The sequence below is a fragment of the Falco biarmicus genome, chromosome 9 (assembly GCF_023638135.1).
Source record: "Falco biarmicus isolate bFalBia1 chromosome 9, bFalBia1.pri, whole genome shotgun sequence".
In the NCBI taxonomy this organism is placed as follows: domain Eukaryota; kingdom Metazoa; phylum Chordata; class Aves; order Falconiformes; family Falconidae; genus Falco; species Falco biarmicus.
In genome coordinates this window covers 25,207,606-25,228,720 of record NC_079296.1, presented here as the reverse complement: position 1 = coordinate 25,228,720, position 21,115 = coordinate 25,207,606, and the positions used below count along the sequence as shown (strand labels likewise).

At 40.2% G+C, this 21,115-nt stretch overlaps 1 protein-coding gene across 1 annotated transcript in view; it reads left to right on the top strand.

Moving 5' to 3' along the window:
• The first annotated feature begins 4,088 nt into the window (after positions 1-4,088).
• Positions 4,089-21,115, top strand: part of CFAP58 (cilia and flagella associated protein 58) — a 60,656-nt gene continuing 43,629 nt past the window's right edge. The window contains exons 1-7 of the mRNA XM_056352806.1: positions 4,089-4,158; positions 5,937-6,218; positions 11,198-11,346; positions 13,156-13,312; positions 15,348-15,542; positions 17,748-17,885; positions 20,026-20,185. Of these exons, the coding sequence (XP_056208781.1) occupies positions 4,150-4,158; positions 5,937-6,218; positions 11,198-11,346; positions 13,156-13,312; positions 15,348-15,542; positions 17,748-17,885; positions 20,026-20,185 (1,090 nt within the window). The 5' untranslated portion in view covers positions 4,089-4,149. The remainder of the gene's footprint in view (positions 4,159-5,936; positions 6,219-11,197; positions 11,347-13,155; positions 13,313-15,347; positions 15,543-17,747; positions 17,886-20,025; positions 20,186-21,115) is intronic.

The following is a 21,115-nucleotide window of genomic DNA, read 5'->3' as shown; positions in this document are numbered from 1 at the left end:
GTTTCCTTGTCACTGGAGTAAAATAAGTTTTTTTAGTAAGCTCTTGTTCCTTTTAATAGTGCAAACCTGATGTAACTCTGAAAGGCAAACTGGTTTCCAGGGTATGACATCCCAGGATGTCAGCCCCCTGACAGCGTCTGTAGTGTCACTAGTGTTTGAGGACACGAGGTTGTGATGGATTTCCATATCGCTGGGGTAATTACAAGTCTTGCAGTTACATAAATAATATTTATGTAACGTGTTTGTAACGTGTATAAAACAATATTTTAACATGAGTAAATCGTTAGACAAGTTTTGCTTTCCTTAGTGGCAATCTCCCATTGATGATATTATCTCAGTCAATTGAGCAAAATGGTATGCAGATACAGGACCTCATCCATGAACACGTGTTCACCCCACCATTATGTCTCCATGTGTTAATTAGTATTTGTAACACGCGTCTAAGCCAGAAAAGCTTGTCAGGGTCGGAGGTGGCTGGCGCGCGGGGGGCAGTGTACCGAACGGCTGTGGTGGCGCAGTGCCACCTAGCGAGGGTCGTCCCTGCGCAGCGTGCTGGGGCTGGCAACGTACTTCACACCTACCCCACCCCCTCCCTTTGGCTCTGCTTTATCAATTTTTATCGTTACTTTCCTGTGTCTACAGGTTCATTTTCCACTTTTCAATAGACATGTAATGTCATGGTCCCTGCCCCAAATTGCTTACGTTCTCCTGGCTGATGTCAGGATGAGATTTTATTCCATTTATTTGTATCTCTGCGGTAGCCCATCAGTCCTTACACTCAGGAAGCGATGGCTTACCATTTTCATGCCACTACACTTTAAAACATGCATTAAATTAACTGCCTGAGGGTTGTGACCTCAAATAAATCAGTGAGCAAGCACTTCTTCCCTAGTAACCCTTTCTGTACCCACACAAACACACCCCACTGATGCAAAACTCTCTTTCATGCAGCTGGTGAAACAGGTGATTCTGCTTATTTACCATATAGTACAGGTGTCTCTTGAACAAAGTCAGATATTCAGCGAAATAAGTAACAATCTTTTCAATGAACTGAAACATTCTGGGTCTGGTTTGTGCCGGATTTATTTATTTTTATTTAAGGTGATTTTTTTCTTCTTCTTCTGTGGCTGTGGGAGATTTTTGCTCTTACTAGCAGAAAGGTTTTCCCAGAGCTGGAAACATTGGCTCAGCTTAAAAGGGAGTGTTATAAAGTGATCCCACTTCAAGAGCTCCACCTTGTCTAGAGGTTCACTCTATGATATGAGTGCATCGTTTACAGCCGTGACAGCACAACACTATTGCAGGATGGCAGATATGGTTATTTCTGCTTTACTGATGAATATAAAGTAGAGGAAATTTTAAGTGGGTGGTCCCAAGCTACAGGAAATTCTTGCTAAGGTTGGAAACACAGATGTCCTATTGAGTGTTGCACCAGCTCCTTGGTCACGAACCTGTTGAGGCATTCTGTAGGCTTGCTGCAGAATTATTTCAAAGTAAGTGTTTGAATCTTGTCACAGATGTCTGTTGTGGTCGCACTTAAAACTGTGTGCTATGAGTTGTGACGTTTTAAGGCATGGTGGCTAGCTTATCAAGAATACACCTCAGAATGAGTTATCACGGGCTCCTAACGCAGTCACCCTACGATGCTTGCGCTGCAGTTAGTGGTGCAGCTACCGTGATGGTGAACTTGTCAAATTTGAATGAATTTCACTCAAATGGCACTTGTTATGAAGACCAGCCTATACAGTCATCCTTAGAGGGTCTCACAAGGCTCAAATCACCAGAAGTTTGAAAAACATAGAACAGAATCATAGAATTGTCTGGGTTGGACCTTTAAAGCTCATCTAGTTCACCCCACGCCCTGCAATGAACGGGGGGATCTTCAAGTGGATCAGAAAGTTCCTGGGAATGCCTCAATAAACGGCTGTCATTTGAGGACACATTTTATGCTGTTACCCACAAGTGCAAGCATGAACCAAAAGCACAAAGGTAACTACCTCCCTTTGTAAGTTTCCACTCCTGATTTGTTGTTAAAGCCATAAGAAAGAGTATAATAAATATCAAGGTTATATTTGTTAAAGCCATAAGAAAGAGTATAATAAATATCAAGGTTATATATTTAAGATGTAAATGTTAAGGTTTTTTTATCATATTTTTTTTTTTAAATTCTAGACCATATCCCCTTCCTCCAGCAGTATTGTGCTAACAAAATTAAAATCCGACCTTGTTTTGTTTCTTTACACATACAGCTGTTTTCTTTTAAGGATCTAAAAGTTTGGTCCTCTTGAGAATCTGAAATCCTAGAATCAAGGGGTTTACCTTTTCCTGGTAATTTTACTCTGTAAGAAACATCAGTACAAAAGAAAACGAGGAAAAAGAAGAGTGCAAAACTTAGAGAAGGAACTTTATTGATTTTTTTATTAAAGTGTGCTTTGAAATTATTGAAACTATGTTTCAGTGTGTGAGATAATTTGCAAATTAAGTCATATATATAGAAAATACATTATAAAATGTATATTTTCCAGTTCTAATAGTAAAATCAGACCATTTGAAAGCATCCATTTGAAATTGCCTATTTTGCCACGTAATCAGTAAAACGAAGTGCTACAATTCAGGCTTCATTAAACCAGGAAGAGACGTTTTCCATCGTAATTATTAGTTTCAAGTGGTACTTTAAGGTCATAACCAACATCCATTCTGCTAGGGAGTGTATACATTGTACAATCCATTCCCTGCCCTAAAAAGCTATCAGATGAAACAATTTGTGACCTCATGCAGATAAAAACAACTGTTTCAAGGGGTGGCTGGGAGTGGAGTACACAGCAGCAAGTGCTGCTTGGCACAGCTCTGAAAGGGCAGAGCCACGGTCCCGCGTTCCCTTGTTCTGCAGCATGGTTTGTACGGGTTCATTCACAGGCACAGACAAGCTAGAGTGAATAGTCAGGTGCAATGCAACGGCAGCAGCCAGGCTCCAAATGTAGTTTGTGCCTCAAAACTGCATAAATAGCCCCTGCAGGGCTGTGATCTTATTTGCATCATGGAGGCGTGGTGGGATGGCTCCTACGACTGGAGTGATGGAATAGAAGGGTACAGGCTCATTGGGAAGCACATTGGGAAGCACTTGTAGGGGAGGCAAGGAGGGGATGTTGCTCTCTGTGTCAGTGACTGGCTGGAGACCCATGGAGCTCTGCCTGGGGACAGACGAGGAGCTGACTGAGAGCTTATGGGTCAGAGTTAAAGGGAGGGCAGGGACCAGTGCCGTTGTAGTGGGGTCTGCTACAGGCTGCCCAAGCAGGAAGGCTGGGCAGGTGAGGCCCTCTATAGACAGACAGGAGAAGCTTCACACTCAAAGGCCCTGGTCCTTGTGGGAGACTTCATCTACCCCAACATCTCTTGGAGGGACAACACAGCAGGGCATAAGCAATCCAGTAGGTTCCTGGATTGTATTGGTGATAACTTCCTTCTCCAAGTGATACAGGAGCCAACAAGGCGAGGTGCTATACTGGACCTGCCTCTCACCAACAAGGAGAGGCTCGTGGGGAATGTGAAGCTCAAGGGCAGCCTGGGCTCCAGTGACCATGAAATGGTGGAGTTCAAGGCCCTTAGGGCAGCGAGGGGGGTGCACAGCAGGCTCACTGCCCTGGGCTTCAGGAGAGCGGGCTTTGGCCTCTTCAGGGATCTCTTGGTAGCCTACCACGGGACAAAGCCCTGGAGGGACGAGGGGCCCAAGAAAATGACATCCCAACAAAGAGGAGGTCAGGCAAAAATGCCAGGAGGCCTGCATGGACGAGCAAGGAGCTCCTGGACAAAGCTAAACACAAAAGGAAGGCTGCAGGGCGCGGAGGCAAGGCCAGGTGTCCTGGGAGGAACACAGCAGGCTGCCCGAGCAGCGGGGGGGCGGGCGCGGGTGTGCGGGTCAAGCTCCCCTGGCCCGATCAAGAGGACACACGGCCCCCCCCCTCTTAAGCGGGGACACACGGCGCCGGCAGCACCAACCGCCCCCGCCCCCAACCGCCCCTACGGCCCCGCCCCGCCCCGCGCGCCCGCCCCGCCCCCGCCCCGCGCCGTTGCTACGATACGGAGCGGGGGGCCCCGCGCGGCCGCGGCCCGGGTCGCCACAGCAGCGTCGTCGGCGTCGTTGTCGGCAGCATGGCTGAGGTGAGCCCCCCGCCGCCGCCCGGCCCGCCCGGCGCTCGGGCAGGGCGAGCGCTGCGCCTCAGGATAAGCCCCACAGCATCGTGTACCTACAGACGGTGTTTCTGCGTTGAGTTACTTTTGTGAGCGGGGCTCCGCTGGAGCCTGTGTTGAAAGTAGGAGCTGTTGGGCAGCGTGGCCGTGGGCGGCCATCACGCCGAAATGTCGGGAGCACCTGCTGCTTTGAGATCGCAGGTGTGATCCCCCGTGTGCCCATACCGGGCCCAGACGTGAGCGAGATGGGAACTGAAGGTTTGGTACCCGGGAGGAGGGTGAAATACAGAGAGACCCGGGTCTGTTGCTGTGCGGCCAGGCCAGAGCGGGGTCGAAGGCGTCATGCAGCCCCCCAAGACCAGCCGCAGCAGCCCGCCCACCAGAGCTGGCCCTCAGCGTTGCCTTCGCTGTGTTCCCATCAAAGTTTGTGACACAGAAAAAAACCCCTCAGATCAGAGCCTTGGCAGGAAGGGGGCTTGGAGCCGGTGCCTCTGCCTCCATGCGTTGCATGGCCTGACCTTCAAGTCGTCAGGGCTTACTTTTACCCTTTTAATTTCAGGTTTTCCAGGTAGGGTGCACTTATGTACTTCCCACTCCCCCCCAAAAAAAAAACCCTAACAAACCAACCAACCCAATGAAACAAGTGTGTTGTTTTGCTCTCAGGTATATTTTTATTATTGTTATTATTTTGAAAATTCTCACCTCTAAACTGTTTATGTTCAAACGGTGCGTAGGAGCCTGAACCGTTTTTGCAATAGTAATCCGTTCGTTGGGGGGGAAATACGAGGGCAGATTTTTAAGGTTGTGGGAAGTGTGCATCTCATCGCCTCTGGTCTGCGAGGGGGGCTTGCCATACAGCCACAGCCAGTGCTAATAGGAGAGCTGTTTTCCTGTCCAAGTGAGTCCACCTCTGAGATGTGATTATGAGGCTATACCTAGACTTCAGATTGCAGTGTAAAGATGTTCTAGTCAGTTTTGAGCAAGCTTGAGTAATGGCAGCAATGTATCCATGACAGTATGGAAGTGTCCTGTGGGCTGATTTATCTTGCTGCTTAGCAGATGAAGCTAACTCCTGAGAAGCAGCCATACTGCCTCTTCTTGGTGTGATTGTGTTCTGTTGGAGGCTGTAATGGAGGCTTATTTTAAGCTCCTTTTGAAAAATATTGGTGGACTTTGGTGTCCAGCAACCCAACTGGCAAAATTTGGTGTCAGAACTGCACTAGATCAAAAATGTCCCGTTAAAGATTTAACGGTAGCATGCATTTCCTACAGAAGAAGGATTGGCTTGCTTTGGCATTACTGGAACTTTTGGACACGCTTATCTGCATGTGATTTGCTGGCACTGTCTGCATAGAAGGCATAAACTAATCAGACTTTATAGTGTAGAGAACTGGGGAAAATTGAGACTGAAATACTGGGCTTCTTGAGTAGTTGATATCTTTTTTAAACACTAGCACAATGGTGATGTTTTATAGACCTATCTTTAAAGTAGTTGTGGTACTCAATTACAGGAATTCTGACTGTTAAAGCACAAGTTATTTCAGTAAAATAGGGGGAGATCTGTTTGAAAAATAGCCTGCAATGTACATATCATATGATAGCAAGAGAACTGTTATTTCAGAAAACTTTGTCATGATTTCTTAGCAGCTTTTACACACTCAGTATATTGTTTTTTTTTTATATTCTGGGGTCATGAGTGAAATGTTGAATTCCTCCTGTTTGTTGATTATGTATCTCATTCCATTCAGGAAAAGTATGGCAAACTGTATCTAGAAGAAAGTGCATTTGAAGCACTGGAAAAAGGCTTCCAAGATGTCATCAATCTACTTAAGGCTGATAAAACTCTGGAAAAATATCGAATAGAATATGAGAAGCTCCATACTGTTATGAAGAAGTCCCATGAAAATGAGAAGCGTCTCATGGAGAAATGCAGGCAGCTGAATGCTGAGCTTCTGGTGAATTCGTCTAAAGTAGCTGTGCTCACAGAGCTTTCTAAAGAGGATCAGGGAACTATAGCATCAATGAAGACGGTAAAGTGTTGAGTATGATCTGAAATTGTTGATGAAAAACATGGTAATAAGAGGAGCATCTGCAACAACACTTCCTTTTATGTAGACAGCTAGCCAGAGGACTAAGTATAGAGCTGGCATCTCCAGTTCTTTAACCCCGGCTTTGCTACCAATCGCTTTGTTTCCTCAGGCTGGTATTTTTACAGGTCCTAGTCAAATTCTGTGTTTATTGCACTAAACCAATTCCATCAGCTTTCAACTACTCACTAATAGTTTTTATTTCAGTTTTCCTTCTGTAGAATAACCTGTTTTCAACTTAAAATACGGTTTTTGATTCGTTAGTATTTTTGAAGGGCTGCTTGGATGTTAAGTATTGCCAGAACATAAAAAAATCTACTTGCTGAAATATGGATTGAGACCAACTGATACAAATAAATGTTTCACAGTGTTTTTGAAAGGGAGTCCTATATAGCATTTCAATGTGATTTTACCAGTTTACTCTGATGTGTTCTTTGTTCTTATTGATTTAAACTCTGTCAAATCAAAGTGCTTGACTCACTAAAAACAGTCAATGTTTTTAGCCTTACAGCAAGGTTTGACTACCAGAAACCTGAAGGTGCCAGATGATCAGAAGACTGTATTTTGAACTTCTTTTCTTTCTGATGGTTTAAAAACTTAGGCTGTGGTACCTACACAAGCTTTAGTTCAGCATTTAGTTGAGAAACCTCCGTGCCTTACAATAGTGTTTTGTCCCAGTAAAATAAATTCAGTGTAATAATTCAGAGTGATCCATGAGCACTACAGAAATAGAAATTCTTTGCCGTGAAGTTTCTTGTCCTTAGAATTATGAAGAAAATACACTCAGAGGAAATATTACCCTAAGTAGCAGTGCTGTCATCCTATGGCTGCAGCTTGCAAGCTCATGTTACCGCTCAAAGCATTCTTAAGTGTAGAAAATCTTGTTTTTCACTGCTGCAAATCAAAACCTGCTAGATGGGTGTCACAAACTGCGATGATCCTTATAATTTTCTGCTATTACACGGCAATACTCGGAGGGTAAACAGTAGCAGAGGCAATCTTTCAAGATGTTCCCAAGCTGAGGAGACATTGTCTTAGTAATGTCATAAAACTGAGGAGTGGAAGAGTAGGAAAAATAAGAGTCTTTCCAATTTCAGCAACTAATTTGAAGGCAAGATATGGCTTGGCAATACCACCTACTGTTGAACCGGCTAAGAGATTTTGTAGTGAAAAAGCTGGTTGAGAAAATGACCCTATTGGAAATAACATGCAATGCACAACACGTGACATTTCAATTCTAGTGGTGTTCTGTGAGCCAGGTAAACAGCACTGATACTTTTTCAGTTTGGTTTTGAGAATTAGTCTTTCCCTTAAATGTTCAGGAATTATTTGAATATTGTTTAAAATATTTCTGTCATGTTTTGGGGTTTTGTTCGGTATACGCTTCGTATTTCATGTTATCCTCCTTTCTGAAGGGAAGTTCCATTACAGCTGTAGTATTTCACTACGATTTTGCTAACATTCAAGAAGTGTGTTAGGCAAGTGTTGAGGAAAGTTCAAGTGCTAAAATAGCAAAGATTATATTCTTCAGCACTAAATTAAATAATCTGTTCCACTGTTTCATTATTTATAAAAGATAGGAGAATCCTGGTGGGGCTGTTCTGTAAAAACGGTGTGGTTGCTTCAAATTAAGGCCATAAATCTTGGTGACTCAATGGGTCATAAGGGTAGCAAGTGTGCAGCTTTCCTCTTATAGGTCATTGTTTCATATACAAATAAAAGTTGTAGAAGCAAAAATTTTCCTCCATGTGAAGCTTGGTTGTAATCAGTAGGATTTGTTTAGGGGCAGAGGCTAACTACACAGATGAGTGGTTCAAGAACCCAGGTCAATAATAATCAATAGCTGTTAACTGTCTGGTGGTTGTTCAGTGCTCTGCTTTGTAGTTTTAATAAACCGTATGTAATAGTATGCTATTTACAGTCCTATCAAAGCAGCAAAGGCCCAAGCTGAACATGAAGGGGATACAATTCTTTTTTTCATTGATAGGGATACTGATACACGAGGCTGCGCTGGAAGAATGCTAGAAGGGGAATTTACAGGAACTTGTATTCCCCTGCTTGGAATTAACAAGTTTTCAGTTTCTAGGGGTATCAATGCAATATACTAAGAAAGCATTTCAGTAATTCTCCATTTCTGAGCAGTGAAACTGATGTGATCTTCTGGGGTATTTAATGAAAATAAAGTAAGGCAGTCACACTTTATGAATTCTGCTTCACAATTTCCAGAATTCCAGATTTTTTTTTAATTATTCTAACTGCAAACATCTAGTGTACCTCTGTCTTTATACAACAGACTGCAATGCATGTTACCTACCTAACCACACACTGCAGTTACCCAGTGATACTGACAGACTGCATTTTTTCAGTTCCCCTCCTCACTGAATAATAACGTGCATATTTTTCCAGTGAAGGCTTCCACCATCAAGAATTTTATTCTCTTTACTTTTGAAGTTAAAGGAAGCAATCTGTTGATCTGCTGTTCAAAGGGCACAACCAAGAAACAACTGCAACGAAGCCCAGTTTTGCTGATGCTGAAGACTGTAGCAAATTCTTATTTAGATTTTGCTTCTTGATGGGGCCATCATCTGTGCCTGCCAACTTTGTTGATAGAAATTAGTTTTATCAATACAAATTCAATACAACTGGTTTTACACATCAAACGCAAGATAAAGTTCAAAAAGCACAGCTTAGGGTGACCTGAAATCACTGCTCATCTGAATGGCCTCATTGACTTCAGGGGATCACTTTTGCGAATACTCACCAGAACAAAATACTCGCTGAAGCCAGTAAGACCTCTCAGAGGGCATATTGATTTTATTCGCCAGTTCCATCCCCCTGAACTTCAATCATAATGATTCAATTCACCAATTTAATCACAGTCTAATCAGCCAGCAGAAAGCTTTAAGTAATCAGCTTTAATCTTATTTTCCATTTGCATTTTTCTAGAGAAAGGCTGGTTGCCTCTTACTGGTTGGCAAATCTGAAACATGTTTATTTACAGCTATATTTTTTGCTTTTTTTGCCAGTCAAGGTGACACACTGTCTTCATGTCATCATTTCAGCCTAGTGTGCACTTATTTAAATTTCATAACTGAACATTTTAATGTAAGACAATAATGAATGAAAAATTTATTATTTACTAGATGATACTTAATGCTTTATGTGTGATCATTGCTGCATTTGAATGGAAATTAAAACTCAAAATATATAAAATGTAAAAATTAACTTAATATTTAAAACGTCTAAAATATGCTTTATACATAAGTGAAAAGCACAATTTCAAACTAAATTTTGAACTAAGTAGTTTATTAAGTAATGAAAATAGTGTTTGTATGTAGTGAATTTAATTGATTATAATCTCTTTCAGAATTTCTGAACAAGTAAAGCCCACTGTTTAAGTCTTTATTAATAAGTTGGGGGAAAAAATGAAGAGCAAACATTCCTGATCTTTAAGTTCCAGATGGTTTCTCAAATTTGGATAGGCGGACTAGTTGAATAAATAAAATGAAAATGTATACCCTCTCTAGTTTCAAGAGGCTACAGATGTTATATTTTGTGTTATTTTTTTAGTGAATTTTGGTAGCCTGTTACTTCTGCTAATTCAATAGGTTGATTTTTTTAATTTAGGCAGTAAGCAGCTTGAGTACTACATTTATTTGATTTTAAAGAGTTCAATAAATATATTAACAATATACCATAATATAGGTGTAATTTTGAGTTTAATGTTAAACAGATTTTCTTTAGAACTAGAGATGTTAATTTCAGTAAAGAACTGCTGTAAACAATTTGATATAACTTATTTGATATTCTTCATTGTGGACCAATTTTTAATTGTTTTTTCCATGCTCCCATTTTCATATGATGCAAGTGGGAGTTGAAAGGGACATTATGGCTTGAAGTAATGATGGTTCTGTCTGACTCTGCTTGGGGAGACCCTAGAACTAATGCAGAGCTGCACAGCCACACTTGGAGTCTAAATTTGTACAAGTCCATCAAGTCCAGTACTCCACCAGGAGCCAGCTGAGAAAAGAGCATGAGAGAGAGGACATCATGCTGTGATTTGCAGCCCAGGGACTTCTAGTGTCAAAATAAGTGCTTCGTTATTTACTGAATCTTGGGGAACTTTCCTTCCAGTCCAGTCGCTTTCTGAATTTATGCATTTTTTTTTAGGACAGGATTCCAGAATTGGTAGAAGCTTGGTTTGAACCTGGCAAGGAATAAACCTGCTGTGTGCTTCTTAATAATCTGATTCAATGGAGAGAGATCTAGAGGAAGTTAAAAATACAAGTGAACCCTCCTCCCCTATCTTGTTTGTGGATATCAAACCCTGGGTTTGTGAGAGGCACATGAGTCAAGCAGACAAGTAGTTCCATGTGTTGAAATTCGGCTTGAGAATTGTGGCTCTTCTAAATACATAGTTAAAATCAAAATACACTAGATCCTCCCAGATGAAAATGAACAAAGAAGGATAAAAGCCCAGAGTAACATCTTTTTTTCTCATCCAAATCAAATGGGATGTTCATTGTCGTAATAAGCTAATAAGTTCATAAGTGAGATATTTAAGTAGACGGTATCTTTGTGGGCACTGATTTTTCAGTAAATTTTTAGATATTAGTGCGACTTACACAACCAAAACCTCACAGAATGAGATTTGATAACGTTCAGATCTGTGTGTAGAAGAAAATGTATTAGAGCTTTTGTGGTGTAAATTGACATAGCCTGAATGGCTCAGAATGTGTGCTGTGCTCTTGTCCAAAAGAAAAGACAATTGGTGAAGATTCGCAACAAACTTTTGTGAATGTAAACATGAAAAGGCATGAAAATCTATTTTCTTAATTAACCAAAATGCAAGATGATTTTTAATTTGTTGTTAATTTTCAACCCAATTTAATTTATGTAATTGTTTTCCATTTTGTTCCTAGGAGATTGAAAAGTCCTGGAAAATGGTGGATGCAGCCTATGAAAAGGAAAAGAAAATGAAGGAAACAATTAATTCACTGCAAGAGGAAACCGCGCGCCTAAATAATTTAGTGAAACAAGGATCTGGACCATCTCTGAGAGAGGAGTACCAGTAAGTATTCCCCAGGGAGGGGGAAAGCCTGATTGGTTATCTATCATTCTACATCTTGTTTAGCTATTTAGATAGTACAAAACCACTGGAAAACAGAAAAAGAGGTCTTTTCTGCCTTTTACTTTTCTCATGAGTACACATTTATTGGTCTATGTGTTTATGCAGTGAGCAAGTACAGAATCAGGCTCTGAGCAAGTTCATTCAGTATTGGATTAAGCTGAGAGATCAAATAAAAATCAATATTATGCACTTTCTCAGTATCTGTCATATTGTTTTATCTGACTAGCACTTCAACGTACTCTGAGAATAGGATCCTGTCAACACTTTTACATCTGATGGGAGCAGGGTCAAGTAGATAAGTCAAGGAAGCAGGAGACTTCATTTCTCTTTGCAGCTTTGTTATAAGGCATTATCACTGTCTGTATTCTTGTTTATATTTTATATTTATACATTTTCAAGACTGTGTGTTTTTTTTACTGAACACTTATGCATAGAGGGACCCAGTCTCAGATGGAGCCTCTAGCTGCTATAGTGTGCAAATAATAATGATCCTCAGGAGTTGCTCAAAATGCCTCCAAAAGCAAGTGTTTATTGTGTCAGGTCCTCTGGCTGTGCTTATGCTGTAATATTAAGTGTGAACTCCAAGATGAGATTAAGTATATTGACCCTATGACCTGTGCACTTTCTGTCGAGATTGCCGATGGTTGGCCCAGCTAGTTCTGGCTTGAAATTTCCACATTGTTTAAGTTATTTATTTATATTATGCATTCAGGATATGTATGGGGAATGCTCGTCTCCCTGTGCACTGTATATCCGGGCTGCATAAACGAGGCTTGGGTCTGTGAGCAAGGCCTTTAGTGTGCTCAAGTGTCTCTCCTCCATGGAATGTGCCAGCACATAAACCACCTGGATGCATGAGAAATCTATTCTACTGTTTGTCCCTAAAATGTTCTGGACCTGTTAACAGGTTTCCCTGGATCTAAAAGCTTGGTCATTAAGCCTTTCCCTAGTATAACTCTCCCTGAAGGCAGCTAGCTCTCTGGTGGCTGCTTTTTGCATTTTCCTGCAAGAGCCCGGAGCCATTACTTTGCCAAGACCTCACTCCTGTGTTTCCAGATGCTGCCCAGACTGCTGAGACCTGCCTGCTTACAATTTCTTCATAAGTTCCTTCTGTATTGCACTCCAGTTCCATGCTTAAATACTCTGTGCAGCGACAAAGCAATGGGACCAGACAACTCCTTTGTCCTTCGGCCCTATGGGGCTGAAAACCCGACAGTCTTTTAGAACTATAAGGCTGGTTTTTAAGGTTGACCTTGAATCCACACCGCTTGGACTTTCTTTCAGATTGTGAATGTGTCCAAACAGGGACTCTGCTTTATTCTTTCATTAGGTGATTATATGACATAACCTGGTTAGGTGCCCAGTCAGGTAAGCTGCAGAGAGACTGGTTACAACAATGTAACATTTTTGGTCCCCGAGTAATTTTACAGGACAGAAAAGGAATTTTGTTCACTGTTACCTTTTGGGGAAACTGAAGGCTTCTTGAGACCCATGAGGATGTGATATAACAAGAAGGAGTGATTTATTGGACTAGGTTAACTTTTAAAGCTGCCTATGTTGATGCAGACTACAGTCATACTAGATAGAGCATATAATTCAATTGCCCAGCAGAGCCTTAATCCAAGAGGAGTTTAAAATGAAACAAATGACTTTTAAACTCCTGTTTCTCACAAAAGATCTTGCTCTGGCATAGGAGGAACAACAGAAATGGCCTGTGACACTGCTTGACTATTATTTCCTTGCTTCCAGTATCCGGGATTTGCTAAAACGTAAAGAAGGGGTAACAAAGGAGCGAGACCAACTGTTGTCAGAGGTTGCGAAGTTACGTCAAAGTCTAGCTCAAGTCACAGAGCAGCTGCAGGATACAGAGAAGGCAAAAAATGAGGCAGATCAATCCATTACACAGGTCTGTACAGATCACCAGGTAGTGATTTTAAGTTTTGTCCTGAACCATTTTCCACACTTGCAATTTATCTCCTTTAACTAGTATGCTACTACCTGTACTTTCACATCTCAAACATTTTCGGGAGTGCTCAGAAAGGAGTCTGTTGTGAATGATTTTTCTCTACTTCTAGGCTATGTCCTTTGCAAAGTGTATTGTCTCATACCAGCTGCTTCCATAGCTTCCCCATACCCTGAATGAAGTCAAGGTTCTTTTGCTTGAATAGTAGTTATCTTTCATACTGGAGATGTGTGGGTTTTTTCTGCATTGTACATCCTTATTCCTCCAAAGAACCACTTAGAACATAGACCTGGAATGCGTATGCTAGGTCCCTTGCTGTTGGCACTGGTTGTCATATGATGCCATACCGTCATTTTTAAGAATGTATCAAATTCTGACTTAAAAGCTAATTAGGCTACTTTCTGCCCTACCTCTTATGGGAAACTTTTCCAGAACCTCACTTTTCTAATGTCTAAAGACCTCTGACTTTCTTTTTCACACTGATTCCTGCCTACTGTTTTTCAGCTTAAATAATTTTTCACCTCACCAGTGTCTGTAGAGAGCAGCCATATTCAATCCCAGCTTTACTTTTTTTGTCTCCTAAGTTAGGTTCTCTGCTTTTATGACCATCTGAGTAGACAGTTCTTCTTTACTGATCAATATGTAGAGCTTCCTTTAAATGTGTATGGCAGCTAGAGATACAGAAGACTGAGGATCGATAGGATACCCACTGAATGGAGAGAAAGTAGAACAGGATGGAAGATGGGATACTGAACTCTGATACATCAAAATCTAAAAACATAATAATGAGGAATAAAGAATTTAAAGCAAAATATAAATAGGGGCTGGAGCAGGATAACAGGAGAAAGGAAAAGCAGAAAAGAACACAAAGAACAGAAAAGAACTAGAAGTAGCATTTAGCTTACAGTTTTTTATTAATCACGAATAGGAAAGTAATGATCAGCCTGGGTTTCATGCATAGAACTTGTTTCTGTTTCTAAAGCAGATGGATGGGAATGTATTACAAGAGAATATAAATCCTTGCTTTTCTGACAGTATTGTGGGCATGGGAGAAAAGAGAGAGGATTGAAACTCCCGCCAAAACTTACTGAATCTTCTGATACTAACTTCCTCAGCCCTTAAATTTATGGGATTGTTACAGCATTTGGAACTTGTAACCACCTCCTGTCCTCCCAGTACGAAATTATTCTCCACTTCAGACTGTTTAAATGAAAATGGCTTTTTGAAAAGCCTGTTGAAGACCCTGACAGTTCTGGCAACTTTTCATCTGTGGGCTCAAAGGGAGAGGAATGTTTAAGTGAAGAACATCTTTCAATTGCTGGTCCCTGGCTGAACTGAATATTTCCATGTGGATCAACCCCCTGTGTCTCCTCTCTGCAGATTCTGCTCCATCACATTTTTGGGGAGGGAGAGAGCCAAAGTCACAAGACAGTCTATTAAATATGAAAGCACCTCTTTCAGCTTTCTCACAGAGGAGCTTCGAGAGCAGAAGGATTGAGAGCAGTTGTGAAAATGAATGCTGGTCTGACATCTCTCTTTTTCCTTTAATATCAGTGCAATAATTGTTTCTGCTGGTGAGAGAGAAAAAACAAAATGAAAATCCTCACAATGCGACACCAAGCCCTAATTAGTTTTAATGCTGCATTCAGAAAGTACCACTTTACAAACAACTTAAAACTGAAAATACATTTGTGCCACTGCTTTTATGTCTGCATCAGACCCCTCTGTGTGGGTGAGCTGACTGGTGCTTAAGAAATTCTTGTCATCAATAAATAAGTTCCCTCATGCAGGATTTTTTGTTCAACCACTTGAGAACATACTTCTGAGAAGATCTGGCATAATCCATGTAGTAGTGGGTCCGGTAGTACAGAAGCTGCTGTTTTCAGCATGAGGCATAGTAGAAGGAGAGGTAAGAGGCCTTGTTTTCCTGAATAAAAGGCAGCAGATCTTAAAACTTTTGTCTTCTCTATTATTATAGCTTCAGCAAGAAATCCTGCTGCATCAGAATAAGGCATCACAAGAAGCTCAAAAGAAGGAAGAAATGGAGAAGCAGCTGAAAAATCTTCTAGTTGAAACGGATAACAAACAAGCTGAGATCAAGAATTTACAAGAATATATACAGAGGAGCCAAGAGGAACAACTGAAATTGGAACAGCATCTAAAAGAGCAGAAGGTAGGATGCAATGGCACACTACATTTATCAGGTCTAAGATTAGGGTCAGATATCAAAATAAGAAAATGGATTTTCCTGGTGAGAGAGGGAGGGGAGGGAGATTATTTTTAAATGTTAATAAATATTTATTTCTATATAAATACTACTTTACTAATAAATAAATATGTAAAGCTTGCTGGCAGGTTTCATCTAGTGGATTGCAATGATATTGTTAGAGGTCATCTTGGAAAGATCATAGCAAATGAGACAAAGTCTGTGGAGAGCGTGGATGATCTAGTGGTAGTAACAGGAGATTGCCAGGTTGGACTTCTGACATATATTGCCAGTTTTACCACTGATCGACGGTAGTGGCATTGGTAAAGTCATTTTACCCCCGACCCTTTCTTTCTTTTCTGTCACAATAATTTTTATCTACCTCTCAAGCTTGTGGAAGAGTTTCTGTGAAAGGGAAGAGAACTGTCTTTGTAAACCTTTTTGATTGATTTTCCCCATTCTGTTTCTAAAAACTTTATCTGGAAGTGTCCTAACGTAGCATTCTGCAAGTGTTTGAATTTTCGGGTTTTCAGTTCATTTCCCCTGACTTTGAGAAACTCTCAGAGAAGCAATTTCAGTAAATGGCAGGGAAGATCTCATCACTGTAAGACAGTCCTACCTTAAAGGAAACTTGTTTGGGAGTTGTCTTGTAAATTTATGATTTTGATGTCATTTTCTTCCCTTCAGGTCCCTGAAGTTGTGAAGGTAGAGGTCTGTGACAATTTTTTGTCAACATAGAGTCTTAGTAAAATCATTCACATAAAGAGATACAGGGAAGACTTGATTATTTCTCTGAATATCACTGATTTGATGCAGCTTTTGAGGGGAGCTCCGTGATCTGCCAGGACAGTCACATTGTTTTTAAATAGGGTATCTACAATTCCTGGTTCTGTTCTATTCTTCCTTCTCCTATCTGTAGTCCCTTTCAACCTTTCTAAGTGCAGACTTTAAGGATATTCAATTGTCCAAATGGTCCTGGAAACCAGTAGTTCACATAAAGTGCTGTGCCTACACCAATTAGCCAGACTACTGCACTGTCTGTGTTGCCTGCGCTGTCGTGAAGGTGTCTGTGGATGCCCTGTATTGTCTTTTGCAAAAATTCTGTCCAAAACACAGGCTGTCCAACTGTGCAAGAGTCAGGGTGGAGATACGCAAGAGAAGGTGACACAGCCATTGCAGCATCATTGGGTTATTGTTTCTCAACTGAATTGTAGTTGGCTGTGATGCCTGCTCTTATGCTACCGAAATTTCAAGTAAAATATCCTTGCTTGCATGACAGTGTTGATGGTTTGATACAGCTACTATAGGCTGCATCCTCCTTAAGTCAAAGTCTCGATAAAGAGTTACCTTAAACACAATGTTATCCTGACATTTGCAACACAAGAATCAGTATTTCTTGTTTTCACATTGTCTTTGCTTCTGCATGCATTCAGAAGAGGGAGATTCCACTTCTCTTCCTTTAATGTTTGTTAAGGGCATAGTACATATTGACTTCATTGGTTTATCACACATTAATGCTTCAAGTGAAAAATATGATGGTTGTTCTTTCCTCACTTATGGAGTAGTATTTGTTAGGGGAAGTCCCATCAAGTGAAAGAAAAGACTGGCAGCTGCAGTACTGAAGTCTATGTTCTCCACAGAAACCATGAAACTGCTGTTCTGGGCTTTTGACTGAAGACAAATTAGAGAAGAAAATGGTTGTGTCCTGGTTTCAGCCAGCCATGTAACAGAGAAATGTTATCAGCGTATTAATGTAGGATTTGCTTTTTAAGAAACAGAGCTCCCGTGCCCTCTGCTGATTGAAGCAATTTGAATCTCATACTCATTTTCCATAATGATATGTAGCAAGTTGTGTTACCGTGATGCTTGCCAAATGCCTAACAAGGAGTAAAATATTTATCTATCACCTGCAAGAGAGACCTGCTAAGCTCCCAGAAAAAAAATGACACTGGCTGTGTTATTCATTAGAAATTATCATTTCCCCTAGTCAATATGAACATGTATCATATTTCATGTTAGTAATTTCATCACCAATGAAGAGTGGTTTTTAAGCAGACTACAATCTGTAGCAACTTTTATCTCCTGGGGAGATGGAAGGTTCTGTCTTCATGTATATGTAGATATTGTAATGAGATTAAAAAGAATTAATAGGATTTTTCTTTAATCTGACAGATCTTGAATGAAAGAGCTAGTAAGGAGCTTAAGCAATTTCAGATGAGAAATAATAAGCTCATGCAAGAGAGCAAGCAGCAAAGTGTGATGCTTGAAGAGGTGAAGCAGGACATCCAGCAGAAGACAGCAGAACTGAAAGTAAGTGCCAGGAGGTGCAGGCAGCCTATCAGCCATATCACTCTGATGGCAGCCTTACTATGTGGAATGGGGATGACTTCAGTTCTTATACTTCCCTATAAGTAGTTTTGGAGGAAATTGAGGATTTTTTAGGAAAAGATCTGGCTGTCACTAGATGCCATTCTTTCAATGGCAGTACCATGGTGCAGTCTCCAACCCTATCACCTGACGTTGTAGCACCTGTTGTGCTGAATGAGCTGTGTTTCATAAGACACAAACTAAAATGCTCAACATATTGTGTTCATAAAGGATGCATAAAGGTACTTTTGACAGGTGTAAGGTGGTTTTTTTGGTTGTGAGATCTTCAGGTAAGAGCAACGACTTCCTTTCTTATTGTGATTAAAATAATCTGAATGTTGCCAAAACCCACTGAAAAATGTTAAGGTTATAATGACAGTGTCCTGGATAGCTTCCACTGAAGGGAGCTACTTCCAACACTAAAATTTCCCCCTCCCAGTATCAGTTGGGGAAGTTAAATATAAATAACTAAGATGGTGTTTACTTTCTGATCTAAATGGGTTTCTTGCCTGACTTTACATTGTCTTAACAGCTGTTTTGTACCACTCAGAAGCAGGTGAGTTTTTGGGGAAGGATTAAATGATTCCTGCTATTGCTTTTTAGGATACTTTGAGAGCATTTGTGATAAAGTACAGATGTTATTACTCTGTCTGTGGTATCTTGCATTTTGTATCATCATTGGGGTTTAAACACTAAACGTTATGAAATTCAGGTAGAAAATCATTATCTTATCAAAGTTTAGTCAAGTATAACCAATCCACCTAAATAAAAAGGTTGCTTGCCAATAGAGGTTGGTTTTTTTTTAATGGGAACTGTTAGTTGGAATGATAAAAGTTAACCAGTGACAGATTAAAAGCTCAGTTCATAACTTACGTAGTAGATGATTCTGATATGGATCCTTAACGGGCTATGTGGTAGGAGCTTGTTTTCTGCTGTATTTTGTTAGTCAGTCTGGAGGATGTTTTTCTTACCTATTTGAAAAACAAATTACTGACTTTTTCCAGGTTATCTGGTTGTATCATTACTTCTAGTAATACCATAATTGTTTAAAGCTTTACAAACACTGCATTCAAATGTGACTTACATTTGGGGTTCTGAAGTGTCAAAAGTAGCATTTTGATTCTATGATCTTATTCTAACTTCAAGAAGAGTTGATGGAACTTGTGGAGTCATGCACACAAACTTCTGGGAACAAAAAAATAGAAGTTACTGCTCAGTTAGTAACTAAGCTAATTGTTAAAGTTTCTAAGATCCCCAGTCATGATCTGAGATGCCCCTTTTGTAGGCACTGCACTTAGAGTTTCATCCTGCATTGTGCTGAGTGCCTCCACTATGGTGTTGGGCAACCCAAACTATGGAAGTACTCATAAATTTCTTCAAGGTTATTGTCAGTAAGAACTGAGGAGATTCACATCTTTGCAAAGGGTACTCACATAGCAGGATTCACCATCTCACAGAATCAGTATCTGAGGCTGTAGTCTGTAAAACCTAACAGTGGTACTGAATTATATGAGGAAGCTATATTTCCATCTTAAAAGGAAAGAGACTAATTTCTGTTGTGATTATTAATTGGTTTTCATGGTAACCAATTATACAGTGTTTTGATTGATAATTCTATCATCTGATTGTATAGCAAATGAGATGAACTCTACATTTATTTTTATTTTTTAAAAGCCATAGGTTATAAAAGAGATGGGAGTAACAGATACCTGCTATTAAGGACATGCAATCAGACCAGACCCTAGCTATCTTTCTCATCACAGTCACTGTTCTTAATATTTCAAAGGAAATTAGAGCTGCCTGTGTTTAATCTGCGGGGCTAATTGGGTAGTGCTGTGTGAGGTTTGCAGCTGGGGATTTTTCAGCCCTAAAGAATAAGATTTGATTATAATTTTCCTTGCCCTAACTGGCTTTGTTTAAATTGTTTTTAATATTGTTCAATTAGCTAATTATCTTCTCTCAGGTGGCCCACTGCACTTACACCTTTGCTTCTTGAACTTAAAGGAATAACTATGTACTAAGTACAGAGGCATTTTCTTTCTGTGGATACTTTCTCTCCCCTTTTCCTGTTGCTTTTCTGTAGGCCAGAGGTGATGAAGTGACTCAGGCGCACCTTGAAATTTCAAAGCTGAGCAAAGTACGAGATGTTCTCCAGGATAAGCTGTGTTTTGCAGAGAAACAAAAAGTTGATGCAGGACATGAGAGAAACACCCTAAAAAATCAAATAATTGGACTGGAGAGGGGTAGGTGCCTAACTGATGTGTGGATCTGTCTTCTGATTCATAATTTATTAATTCAGTATACATCTTCCTATTAGGATCATTCTCCTTTAGTGTGTAGTATAAGCCTGTATAAAAGACAGTTGGACTCTACAGCAGGATTTTAAAATCCCTTGTAGACTTACAGAATTTTCATAATGTAGTATATGTGGGGTGAAAATACAACAGGCATAACTGAAGTTTGTGGTGTGCCAATTTGTGCCATGTCACATAGTCATCCTCAATCCACTTTTATTGCTTCTGCACTGACCTGTGAGAAAAGCAATCTCAGAGGTTATTGAAATCAGACATGGTTAGGACACACTTTTATTTCTGCTCTTATTATTGTCTCTGCTGAATAGTTACAGCCTGGAAATGAATATGTGCAAGTAAACTGCTAAACTTAGTTCTGATATGTTTAGGACTTCAGTTGGTCAGTGTGGATACTAGAGCTGTCCAAGTATTGACTTTGACTTGCTAGCAGATCTGGAAAACTAAGAATGAACTTTCAACATTTTTGCCAAATGGAAATTTTGGAAGAGAATGCCTTGGGTCTAATGAAATATTTTGTTTACCTTTAAATAAACAACTTTTTGGGTATTTTTGAGCATTTAAAACTACTTTCTGTTTTTAACTTTAAAATACATATAGGTTTAAAAGTCAAATATGTTTTGAAATAAAAATAGACACATTTAAAAAAAAATGTTTATTATTTTTTTCCCCTCCTAAAATAATACTATGAAGGTGGCAAAATATTTGAGTTTATGAGACTTTACTTTTTGAGGCAGAAAAAAACCCCTTTACTATAAACTTCATCTAGGTCAAATTGATATATGCTGGTATAAATGCCTTTCCCTGCTCTCACTTGTTTCTAGCTTGTCTCCTGAAGAGACTGAATGTATGAGATATGAATCC